This window comes from Canis lupus, chromosome 11 (assembly GCF_011100685.1).
Source record: "Canis lupus familiaris isolate Mischka breed German Shepherd chromosome 11, alternate assembly UU_Cfam_GSD_1.0, whole genome shotgun sequence".
Lineage (NCBI taxonomy): Eukaryota > Metazoa > Chordata > Mammalia > Carnivora > Canidae > Canis > Canis lupus.
This window is the reverse complement of record NC_049232.1, coordinates 37540388-37558344: the sequence shown is the minus strand read 5'-3', so window position 1 is coordinate 37558344 and position 17957 is coordinate 37540388. Positions and strand designations below refer to the sequence as shown.

Genomic DNA, 17957 nt, shown 5'->3' with positions numbered 1-17957 from the left:
AGTAGATTCCTGGGCCCACAGAGGCCACTGGGGTGAAGACTTGACCAGAACTCCACCTAGTACCTGACCTCTATATGATTGACCCACTTTAATGAAGGGTTATGATAGTGTCTGGGGTCCCTGGGACCAATGTCAGTTCCAATCTTATATCCAAAAAAGGAGTGTTCCTTTTTTCACAGTGTGCAATTACTCTGTAACTATAGATAGGTCCCTTTGGGGGGGGAAGACTTGGGAAAATCACTGCAGTACACCTGAGGTGTTGGCATGTCCTTCTATAAGGTACACTTCAGTCAATGGACTCTAGGCCTAAGCACGGGTTCCAGGCTGGAAACAGTGTGAAGGATCATAATTTTTTTTTAATTGCAGCAGCTAACATCAGTCTTCTCTTTCCTGTGACCTTTTTTAGATTATATAGATAAAAAATTACCTAATTGACTACCCATCCATCTGCTTCACACTTAGGAACACTGTGGTCTATCGCCTTCACTACAGAGCCTGGAGGATTAGGGACTCCGCTTCCATTCTGGCTTTGCAGCATGGCAGGTATGTCCACCTTGCCTTTTATTGTCTTAGGTGCTGTCACTTGGCTTCTGATATTTTGGGATCCTCTTACCTTAATTGTCTCTAGGGAGCTCGCTCATTTTCATAGCTGCAACCTCAGCCTACAAGACAGTCACCACTGAGCTTTTTTTTTTTTGAAAGAGTTTTTTTTTTTTTTTTTATCTGACATAGAGAGAGAGAGAGAGAGAGAGGGCAGGAGAGCAGCAGGCAGAGGGAGAGGGAGAAGCAGGCTCTCCGCGGAGCACAGAGCCGGATGCGGGGCTTGATCCTGGGACTCTATGATCACGATCTGAGCTGAAGACAGACACTTAGCCAACTGAGTCATTCAGATGCTCCACCATTGAGCTTCTTAATGCTTTTAGTGACCCCTTCACTAGAGAATTCTAATTGTTCTAGTAAAGGGAGTGTCCTCTAGGCCCTACTGGGCAACACAGCTGGTGAGTCCTACAGTCTTTATAAATATAGTCTAGCATGCCTACTCTGAACCATTTGACCCCTTCCTCAATTACTGGAGTAATTATGGCACCTCCACCTAATTTAAAATAGGGTATTTCCCCTCTGAGCTTCAAGGAATTATACCAGCAATATATTAAGGCCAGTCTCAGGTGTTCCTGGTAGGGTGTTAAATGATGAGTTAAAGGAGAGTGTCCCATATCGACAAACTCTTCTATATCCGGCCTTATATTCTGTTCATTACCCTCATGATTCATTTCCAGGCATATTTTTCCAGTTCTTGCTGATATTGTTTTAGCTAGAAATTGTAGCTATTCTGTGAAATATCTCTTTAATTCTGCAGCCTGGGCATACTTCTATGGTTAAACAGGGCAACAGTTTGACTCTAATTACTGATCTAAAAACAATTTTAGTATAATCACAAAGTTTATGCCACCATCACTACCATCCACTTCCAGATTTTCATCACCCCAAGAGGAAACCCTGTACCCATATGTATTTTTTTCCAATTCCTAATATTATGTTTTCATTTTTCTCTCTTATCCATAATTTGCCTTGCCAGAGTTAATTAATTAAGCTTTAAGTATCAGTTTTGTTTTCATCTTTTTGTGTGTGTAGTTTTTCTTAATTATTTTCATTTTCATGAATTCTTTCCTCCTATTTAGGTTTATTTTGTTTTTCTGTTTTGTTTTTTCTTTTTGTTCAGTTGCATGTTTAGTTTATTTTCAGTCCATTTTTTAATTTATTTTTTATTTTTTTAAAGATTTTATTTATTTATTCATGAAAGGCACAGAGAGAGAGGCAGAGACACAGGCAGAGGGAGAAGCAGGCTCCATGCAGGGAGCCCAACGTGGGACTCGATCCTGGGTCTCCAAGTTCACGTCCTGGGCTGAAGGCAGCGCTAAACCACTGGGCCACCAGGGCTGCCCAATGTCCCATAGGTTTTTGATAAAAAGCGTTTTCCTTGTTGTCACTTTCTAGGTAATTTGTCATTTCCATTTTCTTTATCTGCTTCGGGTATGGTTTAAAGAGTTTTTAAAACTGTCTTTAAATGGAAAGAGAAATACATATTCATGGAAACATAGTGAAACAACAAAAAAAAGATACATTGTAATAAGCAATTCTATCTCTTAGTACAAATCTCAGTCCTCTATCCAAGGATAATTCATCTTCCTTTTTAAAAATATTTTATTTATTTATTCATGAGAGACACAGGGAGAGAGGCAGAGACACAGGCAGAGGGAGAAGCAGGCTCCTTACAGGGAGCCTGATAAGGGACTGGATCCCAAGACCCTGGGATCATGCCCTAGGCTGAAGGCATATGCTCACCTGCTGAGCCACCCAGGCATCCCTCATCTCCTTTTTTTTTTTTTCTGTAAATATTTTATTTATTTCAGATAGATAAAATAAGGAGGAAGAGGGAGAGAGAATCTGAAGCAGACTCTGCACTGAGCACAGAGCCTGGCTCAGAGCTCAATCCCACAGCTGTGAGATTATGTCTGGCACTCAACCGAATGAGCCACTCAGGGGCCCCAGAGATAACTAATCTTAATCAGATTGTGGTGTTTCCTCCTAGTAATATGCATATATTGCACAAATATATGTTTTGAAAAGTATTCCTTAAACTGGTGCAGCCACTGTGGAAAAAAGTATGGAGTTTCCTCAGAAAGTTAAAAATAGAACTACCCTTTGATCCAGTAATCCTCCTACTGGATATTTACCCAAAGAATACAAAACATTAATTGAAGGGACATTTGCACCCCTATGTTTATTGCAACATTATTTGCAATAGCCAAGATATGGAATCAGCCCAAGTATCCATCAATGGATTAATGGATAAAGAAGATGTGGTATCTATACAATGGAATATTACTCAGCCGTTAGAAGGAATGGCATCTTGCCATTTGCAAGACATGGATGGAGCTGGAGAGTATAATGTTAGGTGAAATAAGTCAGCTAGAAAAATATACCATATGATTTCACTCATACATGGAACTTAAGAAACAAAACAAACTAGCAAAGGGAAAAAGAGAGAGAGACAGACCAAGAAACAGACTCAAACTGATGACTACCAGAGGAGGGGGGATGGGAGGATGGGTGAAATAGAGGCTGGGAATTAAGGAGTGTGCTTGTGATGAGCAACAGGTGATGTATGGAAGTGCTGAATCACTATATTGTACAATCTGAAGCTAATATAACACTGTATGTTAACTAACTGGAAGTAAAACTTTAAAAAATTAAATAAAAAATTTAAAATTCCTTAACTTCCAGTTTAATTTATTAGGAGGCTTCCCAAGGCCTTTGGTATGGTAGATTTGAGGCACCCAAGGCTTATTCTTTTCTGGTCTTGAAACTCTAACTTTTCATACTGCTTGCTTCTGGCTATGAACATTATTTCTACTTTAAATCTGAGAAAGAGCCATAGAATACTCACTTGGCTTTCTAACTTTGTGGATTTCTAATATTAGTTTTATGTTGCTGTGGAAGCTTAATTGTGCTTTCCCAGCCTCTTGATCTCAAGTTTAGAGATGAGAATCAACTACCTCCTTAAATTTATCTGTTAAACCTCTTTAAGTGACAACATTCACTCTTATTGGAGATGAATTCCGTTGTTTATATCTTATGGTAGTGGTGCCAAGAGATATTTGCAATTTTGCAACCCATATGCTCCATCTGTCTTCCTTCCCCAAATTACCACAAATAAACAATCATTCTATAAGTAAAATTTATGCTTACCTTGCAAAGATGGCTTCAAGGTAAATTCCGCAGTAGCTTCTGCTTCATCTAGATTGTCAAACCTAAACACCTGCTGCAGTAGGCAGCACCAGCAGTTCCTAATGATCTCCATGTCCTATCATTCACATTGTTGTGGAATCCCCGTGTGTGTGTGTGTGTGTGTGTGTGTGTGTGTGTGTGTGTGAGAGAGAGAGGGGGGGGGCGGGGGTGAAACAGATTTCCACATTGAAGAGACCCATGTGGCAAAGAACTGAGGACAGCCTTCAGCCAATAGCTAGTAAGGATTTAAAGCCCTTGGTTTAACAGCCTGCAAAACACTGAAGCCTACCAACTACCTCAGTGAACTAGAAAGTAAATGGCTATGGCTATGACTGCAGCCTTCTGAAAGGTCCAGTCCTGGAGAACCCAGTTAAGCTGTGCTCAGATTCCTGACCCACAGAAACTGGCCTAAATAAATGTTCTAAGTAAGCCACTAGGTTTTAAGATTATTTGTTAGGCAGCAATAGATAGTAAATAGACCTTTTAGAAATTTCTTACAAAATCCACGGTGATTGCTGAAGTTCTTTCTTCAGATAACCAGTCTGGAAAATAGTTCTATGTCTATCCAAACCCAAACCATCCAGTTCCCCCATCAACCCATGCTTTCTGAAAATATGACTAATGCAGGTTTTTGAGATGGAAAAACAAATAATGATAAATGTGATAAGGTGGAGGAATGAACTTAAAAATCAAAATATCACTACTGCGTGCCTATGAGAATGGCTAAAACAAACATACCAACAATACCAAGTCCTAAAGAATGGAAGATCAAGTTCAACCAAGGCGGTGGGACTGTGCAATGGTGTAAGCCCTCTCGAAGACACCTTTCCAGTTTCTTACCAAGTGAAACACACACCTCTTGCATTACCCAGTGATCACACTCATGGGTATTTATTCTAGAGATATGAAAACTTTGTTCACACAAGACCCTATACATGAATGGTCATAGTAATGTTATATGTAATAGCCCAAACCTAGTGTACTAGCCATGGTTCTCCAGAGAAACAAAACCAATCTTTTAAGGAATTAGTTCCCATAATTATGGAGGCTGGCAAATCTAAAATCTGCAAGATGGGCAGGGGGAACCTAAAAGAGTCAATGCAATTTAAGTTTTGGAGGCTCTTTGCCGACAGAATCTTCTCTTTCTGGGAGAAGTCAGTGTTTGGTTCTATCCAGACCTTCAGCTGAATGGGTGAGTGCCCCATCTCCCCATTTTGGAAGGCAACCTGCTTTACTCACAGTCCAGTGATTTAAATATTAATTTCATCCAAAATACCCTCATAGAAAAATCCAGAATGTTTGACCACAAATCTGGCACCATAACTGAACACATAAAATTAACTATCACGAGTCCACCCCTTGTCAACTTCACACACACACACACTCAACAAAGTACAGAAGAAATACTCAAGATAATTATAATCCTTGCTCCTGTGAATAGTCTTGTGGTCATAGCTGGTATTTATAAATACCTTCTTCCACTATGCATTCTGTGTTCCCTTTTCCCTCCTCAAGCACTTCAGCTGATTGTCTTTACCTGGTGGGGTGATCTAAACCTTTATTCCTGAAGGGTCTGGCCTATTAGTAGTGCTAGCTGGTTTGCATTTTCTATTGACTTTAACCACAGGGCATGCTAATATTAAGAGATACCCCTAGGGGATCTCCAGTAGAGTAGTAGTGCAGTTTCCCCTCGGTAGTCAAAGCCAAATACTCCAACCAGCACAGTGACCATCTTCTTGGCTTGTTGATTCAGAGGCACATGGAACTGTAGGTGGCTGGATGGCTCTCAACTTCCAATTCAATGGAATTATTCCTGTGGCTTCTGGTGGAAGCATTCCTTCCTTTGGAGCTAAGACCTCTAGGCCAGCAAAGTATAAGGTCATGGGGATAGGAAGCAAAAATTTTGCTAGTGAGTCACCAAGTATAATAGTGAGTGGTGCCACTCATTCCTACCCTCTTGATTTCTGGACCTGGGAATCCTGACTATGGATATAGTAGCACAATATTTGGATGCTAATTCATAGCATATAGAGCACCCTCAAGAATCTTGCCTGAGCCCTGCAAGGTACTGCCACCAAGGTTGCCCTGTAACTGAGTCTTCAAAAGCCATTCCACCATTCTAACTAGCTGTGTCATAATGGTGGGGAATGCAGTAAGATCACCGAATTCCATGAGCTTGGGCCCATTGACCCACTTCCTTTGCTATGAAGTAAATTCCTTGATCAGAAGCAATGCTGTGTGGAATACCATGATAATGGATAAGACATTCTGGAAGTCCACAGATGGTAGTTTGTGCAGAAGTACTGCTTGCAGGGAAGTCAAGTCCATATCCAGAGTGAGTGTCTATCCCAGTAAGAACAAAATACTCCCTTCTATGGAGGAAACAATCTGATATAATCAGCTTGCCACCAGGTAGCTAGTTGATCACTCCCAGGGAATTGTGCTATATCAGGGACTTAGCGCTGGGTCTCTGCTGCTTAAAGACTGAACACTCAGTAGTGGCTGTAGCCAGGTCAGCCTTGGTGAGTAAACATTCATGTTGGTGAGCCCATGCATAATCTCCATACCTGCCACCACAGTCACTCTGTTCATGAGCCCACTGTGCAATGACAAAGGTGGCTGGGAAAAGGGGCTGATTGATATCCACAAAACAGTTCATTCTATTCACTTATTAAAATCCTCCTCTACTGAGGTCACCCTTTTGTAAGCATTCAAACGGGATGCAAAAATCTTCACCTTTTTCATCCATCCAGAGAGTTCGATCGACATATCCCTTTGCCAGACTGCCTTGCTATCTTATTCCAAACATGTTCTTTCCAAGTCCCTTTCATTCAGTCCATGAATCAGTGTATCATCACATGTATCTCTTGATGGGGAAATGAATAAACCAGCTGTGGCACATTCACGTACTGGGATGCTATTCAGCAATAAAACGAAATAAACTATTGATACACGCAACTTAGATGGATCTCAAAGGCATTATGCTGAGTGCAAAGAGCCAATCTCAAAAGGCTATATGCTCTGTGCTTCCATTTATATAACATCCTCAAAATGACAAAATTATAGTGATGAAGGACAAATAAATAGTTGCAGGCCTTAGGGTTGGAAGGAGGATATGAGTACTCAGGAGTAACACAAAGACTATTCCTAATGGAATAGCTCCATATCCTAACTGTGATAATGGTTATACATGTGTGACAGTACTTCATAAAACTATATTCTCCCAAAAAGTATAAAAACTTGTGAAATGCATGTATGGTCTATATTTGGCTTAATTTCATTTTCCTGATTTTGACAATGTACTATATAGTTCTGTAAGGTACTATCACTCAGGGAATCTGAATGAAGAGTACTCAAGAACACTCTATACTACTTTTGCAACTTCTTATGAATGTCACAGTGTTTCAAAATAAAAATTCATATAAAAATAAAGGAAAAAGAAAATCTGGAATAAAAATGACTTGGATATACTGTTTTTTTTCTAACTTGCTTCCTTCACTGAACTAATGAGCAGTGCCAAAACTAGTATAAGGAAGAATGGAGAGGATTCCTTAGAAGACAAAGGGTGTTGACAGGTGTCTAAGAGCATAAAAATGGGAATTAGACTCCAGAAAAAGAACTAGGCCCAACCAAAGAAATTTCTCATGGCAACAGGAAGATTTTTTTTTACCCTCAGATTGGGTATTAGTAACCTAAGTTAAGATATTGAAGGAAAAATGCAAATTTCACTTACATTTTTATTTTTTTCTCTCTTAAAGTAGGTTAAGGTAGTAAAAAAGCATATTTTTCCAGTGTCTGGAGTGGAGTGGGACACAAGCCAAGGGAAGTCTCTAATACTCCTCTACTAATAGCTCTGGTTCCCTCATGCCAGACTTAGCATTAACAAAGAGTGACATTTGTCCTATAATGAGCCAGGAGTACAAGGAATGAAGAGGGCACCTGCTTTTTACTTATTCTCAGTGATGATGTCCTAGGAAAAAGGAAGACTGAATGACAAAAAGTGCTGGGGTCAAGATTGTGGTATTGTGGCCATGTGTATTGTTTAAGAAGAAAGGAGAAAATTGAGGATTGGACTGTGGAGAGGACCATTCCCTAGTGAATAGGGAAAACAATCAAATATATGTTTGCATTTTTAAGAATCAAAGGGTAAGAGGCTTAAAAATTGAAGTATAATTAACATATCATGCCATGTTAGTTTCAAGTGTACAATACAATGATCCAACAATTCTATATAGTACTTAACGCTTATCACAGTAAGTGTATACTTAATCCCCTTTATCTATTTCACCATCCCCTCACTCACCTCCCCTCTGGCAACCACTAGTTTGTCCTGTGTTTAAGAGTCTGTATTTTGTTTCTTTTTTTAATTTGCTCATTTGTTCTGTTTTCTTAAATTCCACGTAAGTAAAATCATATGGTATCTGTTTCTCTGTCTTATTTCACTTAGCATTATACTCTCTAGGTCCATCCATGTTGCTAATGGCGAGATTTCATTCTTTTTTATAGCTGAGTAATATTCCATTGTGTATATATGTATATACATATATATACATATATACACAATATATGGTATATTGTGTGTGTGTGTGTGTATATACCATATCTTCTTTTTTTTTTTTTTAAATTTTTATTTATTTATGATAGTCACAGAGGGAGAGAGAGAGAGGCAGAGACACAGGCAGAGGGAGAAGCAGGCTCCATGCACCGGGAGCCTGATGTGGGATTCGATCCCGGGTCTCCAGGATCGCGCCCTGGGCCAAAGGCAGGCGCCAAACCACTGCGCCACCCAGGGATCCCTATACCATATCTTCTTTTAAAAAAATCTGCCGGGATCCCTGGGTGGCGCAGCGGTTTGGCGCCTGCCTTTGGCCCAGGGCGTGATCCTGGAGACCCGGGATCGAGTCCCACGTCGGGCTCCCGGTGCATGGAGCCTGCTTCTCCCTCTGCCTGTGTCTCTGCCTCTCTCTCTGTGTGTGTGTGTGTGTGACTATCATAAAATAAATAAAAATTAAAAAAAATAAAAAAATAAAAAATCTGCCTAATTAAAGTTTGACTTAGAGGCAAACAAAAAACCCAAAATCCAAACAAAAGAAACCTTTCTAATTCTATTATGTCATATTAAATCAGTGTTATAAATTTTGCATTAATACTAAAGGCAGTTACATACACAGGAATACAGGAATTAAAAATCCCAACTCTTGTGGTCATTTATTTCATGAATCCTTCCGAACCCAGACAATAAAGGGATCTATAAAAATGTTCCCTGGCACTAACCCTTTCTTTTTGGTTTTAAGTTAACCCTGTGGTTATACATCTCGAGTAATTTTCATTTTGGACTATTTAAATCTAAGGATGATTTGTTTTACTTGCAGAATACTGCAAAATTTTGAGGAGTAACTTAGTCTTTCTTGGTTCTCTATTATGTTCCATCAACCCATGCGTCTATTCCTCTGCCAACATTGCACACTCTTGATTATCTGTATTACACCTTGGAATTGGGTAGAATGATTCCTCCCACTTTATTCTTCCTTAAAGATCTTTAGCTACTCTCATTCCTTTGCCTTTTCATACAATTTTAGAAGAATCTTGTCTCTATTTTCAAAATATCTTGCTGTGATATCAGTAGGAATTGTATTAAACCCACGCATCAATTTGGAGACAGCTGGCATCTTTGCTATATTGAGTATCCCAAACTATGCTCTCACTGTGCCTATTTATCGAATCTTCTTTCATTAGCATTTGTAGTTTTCAGTATACAAGTCTTCTATATGCTTTGTTAGATTTACACCTACGTAATTATTTTTATTTTTTTGAGCAATGATGTATTGTAAATTATGGTTTCCACACACATATTACTAGTTAACCAATATGTAGAAATACAATTAATTTTTGTATGTTGATCTTCTATCTTGAGAAGTCACTAACTAATAATCTAGGAATTTTATGTATGTATGTATGTATGTATGTATGTATGTATGTAAGAGATAGCTTTGCTTCTTCCTTTCCAACCTGTATGTCTTTTATTTCCTTTTCTTGCCTTACTATGTTGGCCAGGATTTTCAGTATTATGTTGAATAAGATTGGTGAGAGTAGACATTCTTGGGTTGTTCCTGATTTTACAGGGAAATGTTCAATCTTCCATCATTAAGGATAATGTTAGGTGGAGGCTTTTTATGATTGTTCTCATCAAATTGAGGAAATTCTTAATTTTCTGGGAGTTTTTTTCTTCTAATGCATGAGTGTTGAATTTTTTCTAGTTTTTCTAAAATTTTATGTTCATATATTTATTCTTTAGCTTGTTTACATGTCCTATACTGATTGACTTTTGAATACAGAATCAGCCTTGATTTTGTACCTTCGAACTAGTGTCCCTCATAAACATGGATAAAATAATTCTAAACAGAATTTTAGAAAACTGTATTAGTTTTTTATTGTTAGTCACAAATAACCACAAAATTAAGTGATTTAAAGGAAAAAAATTATTCTCTTCTAGTTGTGGATGTGCAAAATTAGTTTCATCAGGCTAAAGTGAAGGTGTCAACAATGCTGGCTTTTTCCTAGAGGGTCTGTTGGAGGAGAATCCATCTCCTTGCTTTTTCCAGTGTCCAGGGATTGCTTACAGTCTTTGATTCATGGCCTCTACACTTAAAGCTGTTGGGATAGCACTGTCAAATTTCTGAGGTAACATTTCTGTCTCACTGACTCCTCTTGCCTCCTTTTTGGAAGACATAAGGCCCCAAAGATAATCCAGGATAATCTCCCCACTCAGGATCTTTAATCACATCTGCAAAGTCCTTTTTGCCATTAAAGGTAACAAATTCACAGGGTTCAGGAATTAGGAGGTATACATCTTTGGAGGCCATATTTCAGCCTACCACACTTTTCTTCTTTTTACTGTCCTTATTTGGTTTTTGGCATCAGGGTAATATTGTGCAGTCACATTTTTATCTTTAACAAAATTCTGCTGTGTTGAGATATTACATTTGAGTTTTATAATTTTTTGTTACCACCATTTTCTTCTGAGTTGGGAATATGTTATGAGTATTCATAATATTTGGTATGTCAAGAGATAGGGCATTCCTTAAGCACAAGTATAATGTTATTGTATAATAAACACAATGCTTTGGCATCTAGTTCAATAGCAAGATACTCCACACTCCAGTGTGCCCTAAAAAGTATGGTGTTTGATAGTCACTTTACTTTTCTTATTTTGACATGATGGGTATGCATTAGTAAGTATATATATTTTTTAACCACAATAGAGTAGTATTTGTAGCACTTTAAATGCTGTCAAGTTATATTTGTGTCATTGTGACTGTAGCATGCCAAGAAGTAGTGCAAAGTGACCACAGCACTACAAATGGTCTGGGCTGCATACTTACCTGCACTACTATAGCTTGAAAGCAGCCATAAACAATACATAAATAAAAGAGCATCACTGTGTTCCAATAAAACTTTATTGATGGACACTAAAATTTGAATCATATAACTTTCATATGCTACAAAATATATTCTCCTTTTTCCTTAAGCCATTTGATAATGTAAAAATTATTCTTAGCTTGTGGGTCACAAAAAAACAGGTGGCAGTCCAGATTTGGCTTGTGGCTTCTGCCAACCACTATCTTCATCTCTGGGGACCTAAATTCTAAAAGGCGTGGGGAGCAGAAATTAACAAGAAGATAAATAAGCAAACAGGTAAAATAGGTAATTTTCTGTGATAAAGGAAGTTAAATCGTAAGATGGCCAGGGAAATATGTCTCTGAGGGAACAGGTAAGGGATTCTGAATGATGAGAAAAGTCATGATGAGCCAGTCATGAGATAAGTTGAGTACAGAGTATTCTAGAAAAAGAAAAGCGAGAGTAAAGGCTGGAGGCAGGCTGAAGTTTGGTGGATTAGAAGAACCTTTTCCAAAAAAGGTCATGTGTGGCAGAAACATAGTAAAGAGGTGAAATGGGAGTGAGAATATTTGGAAATCTAAAAAAGAGGACATCACTGTTAAGAATGTAACTTTAATTAGTTGACTACAGTAGGAGTTATGCTAGATCTAGCCTAATTTTATACTGGACTTGTGGTCCCTTGCTAATTGAGATGAGCACACCAAGTCTTGTCAATTGAAAAAAAGAAAGGGAGTGAAGGAGAAAATGTTTTTATTTTTGCCACACAGTTCTAGGAAAATACAGTATCTCCTATATTACCCAGTATACAGAGAACAGATATAATTGGACCACACAGTTTATTTCATTAAATGCTCATTCTTAAAATAATGATGCTTCATTTTATATTTGCTTACAATACAAATGTGCTCTTTGATGACTTAAGGCCTTGTATTGCAGTTTTATGTACACAGTCTAGTTTCTTTATAAAACTTAAAACATTAAACCCTCAGTTTACACCTTTTTCTTCTTATAGTCAGACCAATTTGTGTGTCCAAGCTTGTTCTAAATTCTTCTCATGTACTGGAAGAAAAAATCATTTTTGAGTTTGCATTGATTTGTGGCAATATTTGTATTCAACAATCAAATGCTACACTATTTCCTTTTAAATGGCTATGTACTTAATTAGTTTCACTTGTTCAGCAATTAATTAGTTTCAGAGACTTCTTATTTTGGTATTGAACCTGACTATTGATAGTTGGAGCAGATACTGTAGCAGGATGGCAATGTATTTTTTCCAGTCACACCACACAAAAAGTTTTCACATTTGAAAACAAGTTCTTCATCGTAATATCATCTAATATCTTTCATAATTGTGAAATATCCTTCAACTAGTTTCTTTCTTTCATTTATTTTCTCCAGTACTGCTTCTAGCAAATATGAGGCAAAAGGAAGCTGGAAGAGAAACACAGAAAAAAAGATGATCAAAAGTCTATATTTTCTCCAGTTCAAAAACATATGCTAAATATCATTAAACCATTAGAACTCAGCTATCTGCAACCTTGCACCCATAATGGTACCCTGCTGGGTCTCTTTTCAGCTGATCTTACTGGTTAGTAGGGGTAATTTTGTCTTTTATAATAAAGATGATAAAAGAGCAGAAGTAAAATGAAAAAAGATAAACGCCTTATTGAACAATTCATGGTTTACTGACCATGTTAATGATGTAATCTGCAATACAAGCAACTAAGCCATTTATCTTCAATCAGCTGATCAATAGCAGGTTACAGTCATCTCCAGGGCCCACAGGCCCACAGAAGTAGTACTGTATGCTCATCACTCATCAAAGAATGAGAGAGAACTATCAATACACTTGTCTGTGTTAGAGCCGAACACCTTGAGAGTTGTAGGGTAAAATCTCAGAGGCAGAAAAAATGGCAAAAGTATGCCCATTGATTAAGTTGTTATAGAAAAGTTTGTTTGGCATATCAAAGTGTAATACACATGTTACAAACTGCTGAGTTTATAAAATGTAGAGTGCATTTTTAAATTTCATAATTTATATAACTTTTCTGGTAAAGTTTTATTGTTCCCTCTGCTTCATCTGGTTCCCTGTAGAACTCCAACTCGTGTAACACACAGATGAGTAAAAGACAATCTAAAATGTTCTCCAATTACTGGCCCAACTCCACCAACTTCCTTTCATCTCCTGTCCAGGTATCTAGAAGAAGTTTATCACATCATTTCTTGGAGTTGTCCTGTTGATTAACCAGGGAAAGACTACCTTTGTTTCCCTGAATGTTAGTGACAATGCTTGTCATGCCTGGTCCCCTTTCCTACAGGGAAGTGGCATCAGACCCTTGTTTGTGCTAGGATGACCACCAGTAGCATCTCCCATCAGCACCTGACCAATTGGGAGAAAACAGAAAAGATTGGCCAGTGGCAGTGAAACAACAGGTAAACAGATTAGGTAAAGCGGAGACCAAAGCTGGTCCACAGAATTGCCTGAGATCCTAAGTTTCTAGTTTCTACCTAAGATTTTAATTTAACTTCTTTCTTATCTTTATAACAAACTGCCTTCTCCTTAGGGTAGCCTAAGTGTAGGCCAGAAGCTTCTTCACACATGGTCTTCTTGAAACTTACCACTGAAGAAAGCATAAGATACCAAAATATCACATTTCTTCAGTTCTGAAGATGGACTTGAATAGAAGATATACACATTGACTTAAAAATAGCTTTTTCTGGGGGGGGGGAACCCCTACCATAATTAGATTTTTTTTTTTCATAATTAGATTTTTAAAAAAGATTTTATTTATTTATTCATGAGAGACAGAGAGAGAAAGGCAGAGACATAGGCAAAGGGAAAAGCAGGTCCCTCTGGGGAGCCCGATGTGGGACTCGATCCCAGGACCCTAGGATCACAACCTGAGCCAAAGGCAGACCCTCAACAACTGAGCCACCTAGGCATCCCCATTAATATTAGATTTTAAAGAAATGCACATATAAAAAAAACAACAAATTATCAGGCAACTTTCTTTAATGTAGGCTGTGGCTATCAGTGCCATATGAATTCCTGTCAAAAAAGCAGACAAACAGGGGCGCTTGGGCAGCTCAGTTGGTTAAGCCTCCAACTCTAAATTTCATTTCAAGTCATGATCTCAGGATCATGGGATTGAGTCCTTTGTCAGGCTCTGAGCTCAGCTCAAGTCGGCTTGTCTCTCTCCCTCTGCTCCTCCTCCCCCTGCCAGCGCCCCGCCCCCCCCAGACCTGGCTCATGCACACAAACTCACTCTCTCAAATAGATAAAATAAAATCTTTAAAACAAACTACTAAACAAACAAACCAAAAAAAGCAGACAAACAAGATTTCTTCCTGGCAAAAACAGAAGGTCATTTCCTAAAGCTGGTCAAGGGAAAAAAGGGTTGTCTGACCAAATAAGTTTGGGAAACAAACCGAACTTTAACAAGTTACTTTATTTCAGGATTTCTTTGAGGCTTTAGGATACTAACAGGCCCTGTGTGTCTCCAAGAGGGCAATGTAATATCCTGTCTCTAAATTCATCTGTCCGTGTTTTCATGGTCTATTTATCATGTGGAACCAGCAGTCCATGGGACACACTCTGGGAAACATGCTGGTTCTGTAATTTCTTAATGTAATAATGTCACACAGTCCTTTCACCAGGCCACAATGTACTGACATTAATCATTTTATTTGCATATCACATTTTGAAGTTTAAACTTTATTATCTTGTGATCTCAGCAGTTTTTAACATGTCATATACTTGGAAATTTCACTTCCTTTTAAAAAAATCTATCTCGAATTTGTCTTCCAGGAAGCCTCCAAGATAGAACGAGAAGTCCATTTACTAATTTAATACTGACAACTCACTTTATTCTCTTCCTCTGGCTCCCAATAAAACAAAAAGCCCCACTGTTAAACACAACTGTTTGTCAATCCTGTTTTATTGGATTGTAAGCTTCTTTTAAGCTTTGTATGGAGGCTAACACATACAGATTTCAAAAAGCAATCAATCTTTTAATCATGATGCACAGTATGTTCACATCTATCTGCCCTGCAAATAGGTCAGAAGAATGTTATTACCTGTCTACATAATATTAAATGAAAGTTCATATATCTTACAAGTTGGCTGAAAGTGTTTATTTTAATTCAACTTTTCTATTTCCTTTTTTATAAACCAATTCCAAATTTCTTCCTCTAAACACTTAGTGCTCACTCTACATGATTTTTTATGACTTGTCATTCACTGAGAACTATAAGGCCAGCTCTCAAAGAGGCCTTTCGGAAGTTGTTTTTATTTAAATATATAAGGATTAGCTGTAATATTATAAAATATAAAATTAATGTCATTTTATAATAAGATTATTAATAACTGAAACAAAATTAGAGGAAGTCTATGGAAAAGTCAGAATTACAAAACACTTCAAATGAATATAATAACTGTAATTAACTGTTAACCAAAAAGGTTTAAGCATATGTCCCTCCTACTTTATAAATTGTTCCTTATTTATGCAGTAGTTGCAATACATATTCAAATAATGAGTGCAATAGCAGTCCTGGTTTTACAAATACCTTCTCTTGCCAAGTTTGCACTACTCATTCATTTGGCAAACTTCTTCCATAGACTGTATAGATAAAAACTTCATCCTTTAGCCTAGGATGAATTAATGAGAATTCTTCTTTTCTGAGAGTGGCTAAGAATGGGATTTTGAGTTCAATGGCTAATTTAGTTAACTAAGAGTAATCACTTTTATTACTTATAGATTATTAATTCTCAAACCTTACAAATTACAGTTAACCTGAAGACTGATGGAACATAATTTAATCTACTGTGATTCAAGAGAGTTCTTCAACATAGTACCAAATGAACATCAATCTTCAACATACAGCTATAGATTGAGTACAGTTAAGACTGTCCTTAAATATGAAATGCCTTGAAAAATGTTTTAAAAATTCACATGGTCTGCTTGTTTGCCCTGTTTTTGGTTTTTAAAGATTTTATTTATTTATTTATTTATTTATTTATTTATTTATTTGAGAGAAAGCCAGAGACAGAGCATGAGTGGAGGGAGAGGGGCAGATGGAGAGGGAGAGGCAGACTCTCTGCTAAGCAGGGAGCCCCATGTGGGGCTTGATCCCAGGACCCTGGGATCATGACCTGAGCTGAAGGTAGACCCTTAACCCACTGAATCACCCAGGCGCCTCTTGTTTTTGTCCTTTAATTACAAAACATCTTTTTTTTTTTAATTTTTTATTTATTTATGATAGTCACGGAGAGAGAGAGAGAGAGGCAGAGACATAGGCAGAGGGAGAAGCAGGCTCCATGCACCGGGAGCCCGACGTGGGATTCGATCCTGGGTCTCCAGGATCGCGCCCTGGGCCAAAGGCAGGCGCCAAACCGCTGCGCCACCCAGGGATCCCTAATTACAAAACATCTTAAAAACACTAAGACCAAGAGACCTGAACTTTCTGCTATTTTGAGTCTAGGTTAAGTGCCATTTTATTTCACACAGGGAGCTTAGCGTCAATTAAAATCTCTCTATATGGCTTCTGGAGGGAACTCAGACACAATGCTCAATGATGCTCTCACTGATCGGATTCTGGAGTTGGGTTCAAGCGGCAAGTGCAGTAGCCAACAGCAAACATCCTTTCTTACTTACCCCATCAAAAGTATCTGAAACAACAAACCCAACAATCATGCTGCCTAGGGTTGTATCTTAGATGGCATATGCCAAGGGCTATGAAGTCCAGAAAGCCTGCAGGAGTTCTTTCTTTCTCCTACATAACAAAGGAGAAGTGATACTCCTAGGTACGTCCATACAAAGTTCCACAAGCTTGAACTCTTCAACATAATGAGAAAAAAACTGTGTGAGTTGTTGGCCAGTGTGATACCGTGTGAGATTTCTTTGTATGGAAATTTAACTAGGACATTGGAATAGCAACTGAGTTTAGTGTGGTCTTAAAGCAGGTCTTCCTAGTCATTCAGGCTCTCTCTGTCGCAAAAGGTGATTTCTATTACAGAGATTTCCCCTGATTTCACACAGATTTCCAGCTATTCTTATATGTAAACACCTACAGATGTTTGCCTTTAGGAACTGGTATGCCACTGACACAATCTCAAATTTATCATTCACACAGATTGTGGTTTCCTTTAGAGGTGTTTCTGTATAAAGGTAAGATAGGAATGACAGCTGCAGATGTTTGAGAGCTACATTAGAAAAATAACAAAACCTAAAGTCCAGGACTATAAAACATATAGATAACTTACAGCATGAGCACTAATTGGAATGTGTTCTTAACAGTAAAAAATTGAAAAATTTTGTGTTGAAAGAAAAAAATGAAATAAGGTTAACTTTTTCAATCTGAGGGGCAAGTGGAACAAAATTTTCACCATTTTCATTCTTGTTTTGGCTTGGGAAACTATTACCAGGAAGATAGTGCTTTTAAAACTCAAATTGGTGGGGCATCCCGGGTGGCTCAGCGGTTTAGCGTCGCCCTCAGCCCAGGGCATGATTCTGGAGATCTGGGATTGAGTCCTTGCATGGAGCCTGCTTCTCCCTCTGCCTGTGTCTCTGCCTCTCTCTTTGTGTCTCTCACGAAAAAATAAAATCTTTAAAAATAAATAAATAAAAGATAAATAAATTGAAAAAAAACCAAATTGGGGTACCTGGGTGGCTCAGTGGTTGAGCATCTGCCTTCAGCTCAGGTCATGATCCCAGAGTCCTAGGATCAAGTGCCGCATCAGGCTCCCTGGAGGGAGCCTGCTTCTCCCTCTG

General features: G+C 38.2%; 1 protein-coding gene and 2 long non-coding RNA genes across 11 annotated transcripts in view; 1 reads left to right on the top strand and 2 right to left on the bottom strand.

Moving 5' to 3' along the window:
- LOC102156029 overlaps positions 1 to 5892 on the bottom strand; it is a 56264-nt gene extending 50372 nt beyond the window's left edge. For both annotated transcript variants that reach the window (XR_005366800.1, XR_005366801.1), the window contains exon 1: positions 3751 to 5892. This is a non-coding gene — a long non-coding RNA (uncharacterized LOC102156029). The remainder of the gene's footprint in view (positions 1 to 3750) is intronic.
- Positions 5893 to 5967: 75 nt separating this feature from the next.
- LOC119873914 lies at positions 5968 to 16134 on the top strand. The gene is made up of 3 exons (XR_005366798.1): positions 5968 to 6124; positions 12586 to 12775; positions 15976 to 16134. It is a non-coding gene; the product is annotated as an uncharacterized LOC119873914 (long non-coding RNA).
- The window catches only part of CNTLN (centlein), a 308559-nt gene continuing 302522 nt past the window's right edge, over positions 11921 to 17957 (bottom strand). For all 8 annotated transcript variants that reach the window (XM_038552470.1, XM_038552476.1, XM_038552471.1 and 5 more), the window contains one exon: positions 11921 to 12618. In XM_038552470.1, coding sequence (XP_038408398.1) covers positions 12517 to 12618 — 102 coding nt within the window. In that variant the 3' untranslated portion in view covers positions 11921 to 12516. The remainder of the gene's footprint in view (positions 12619 to 17957) is intronic.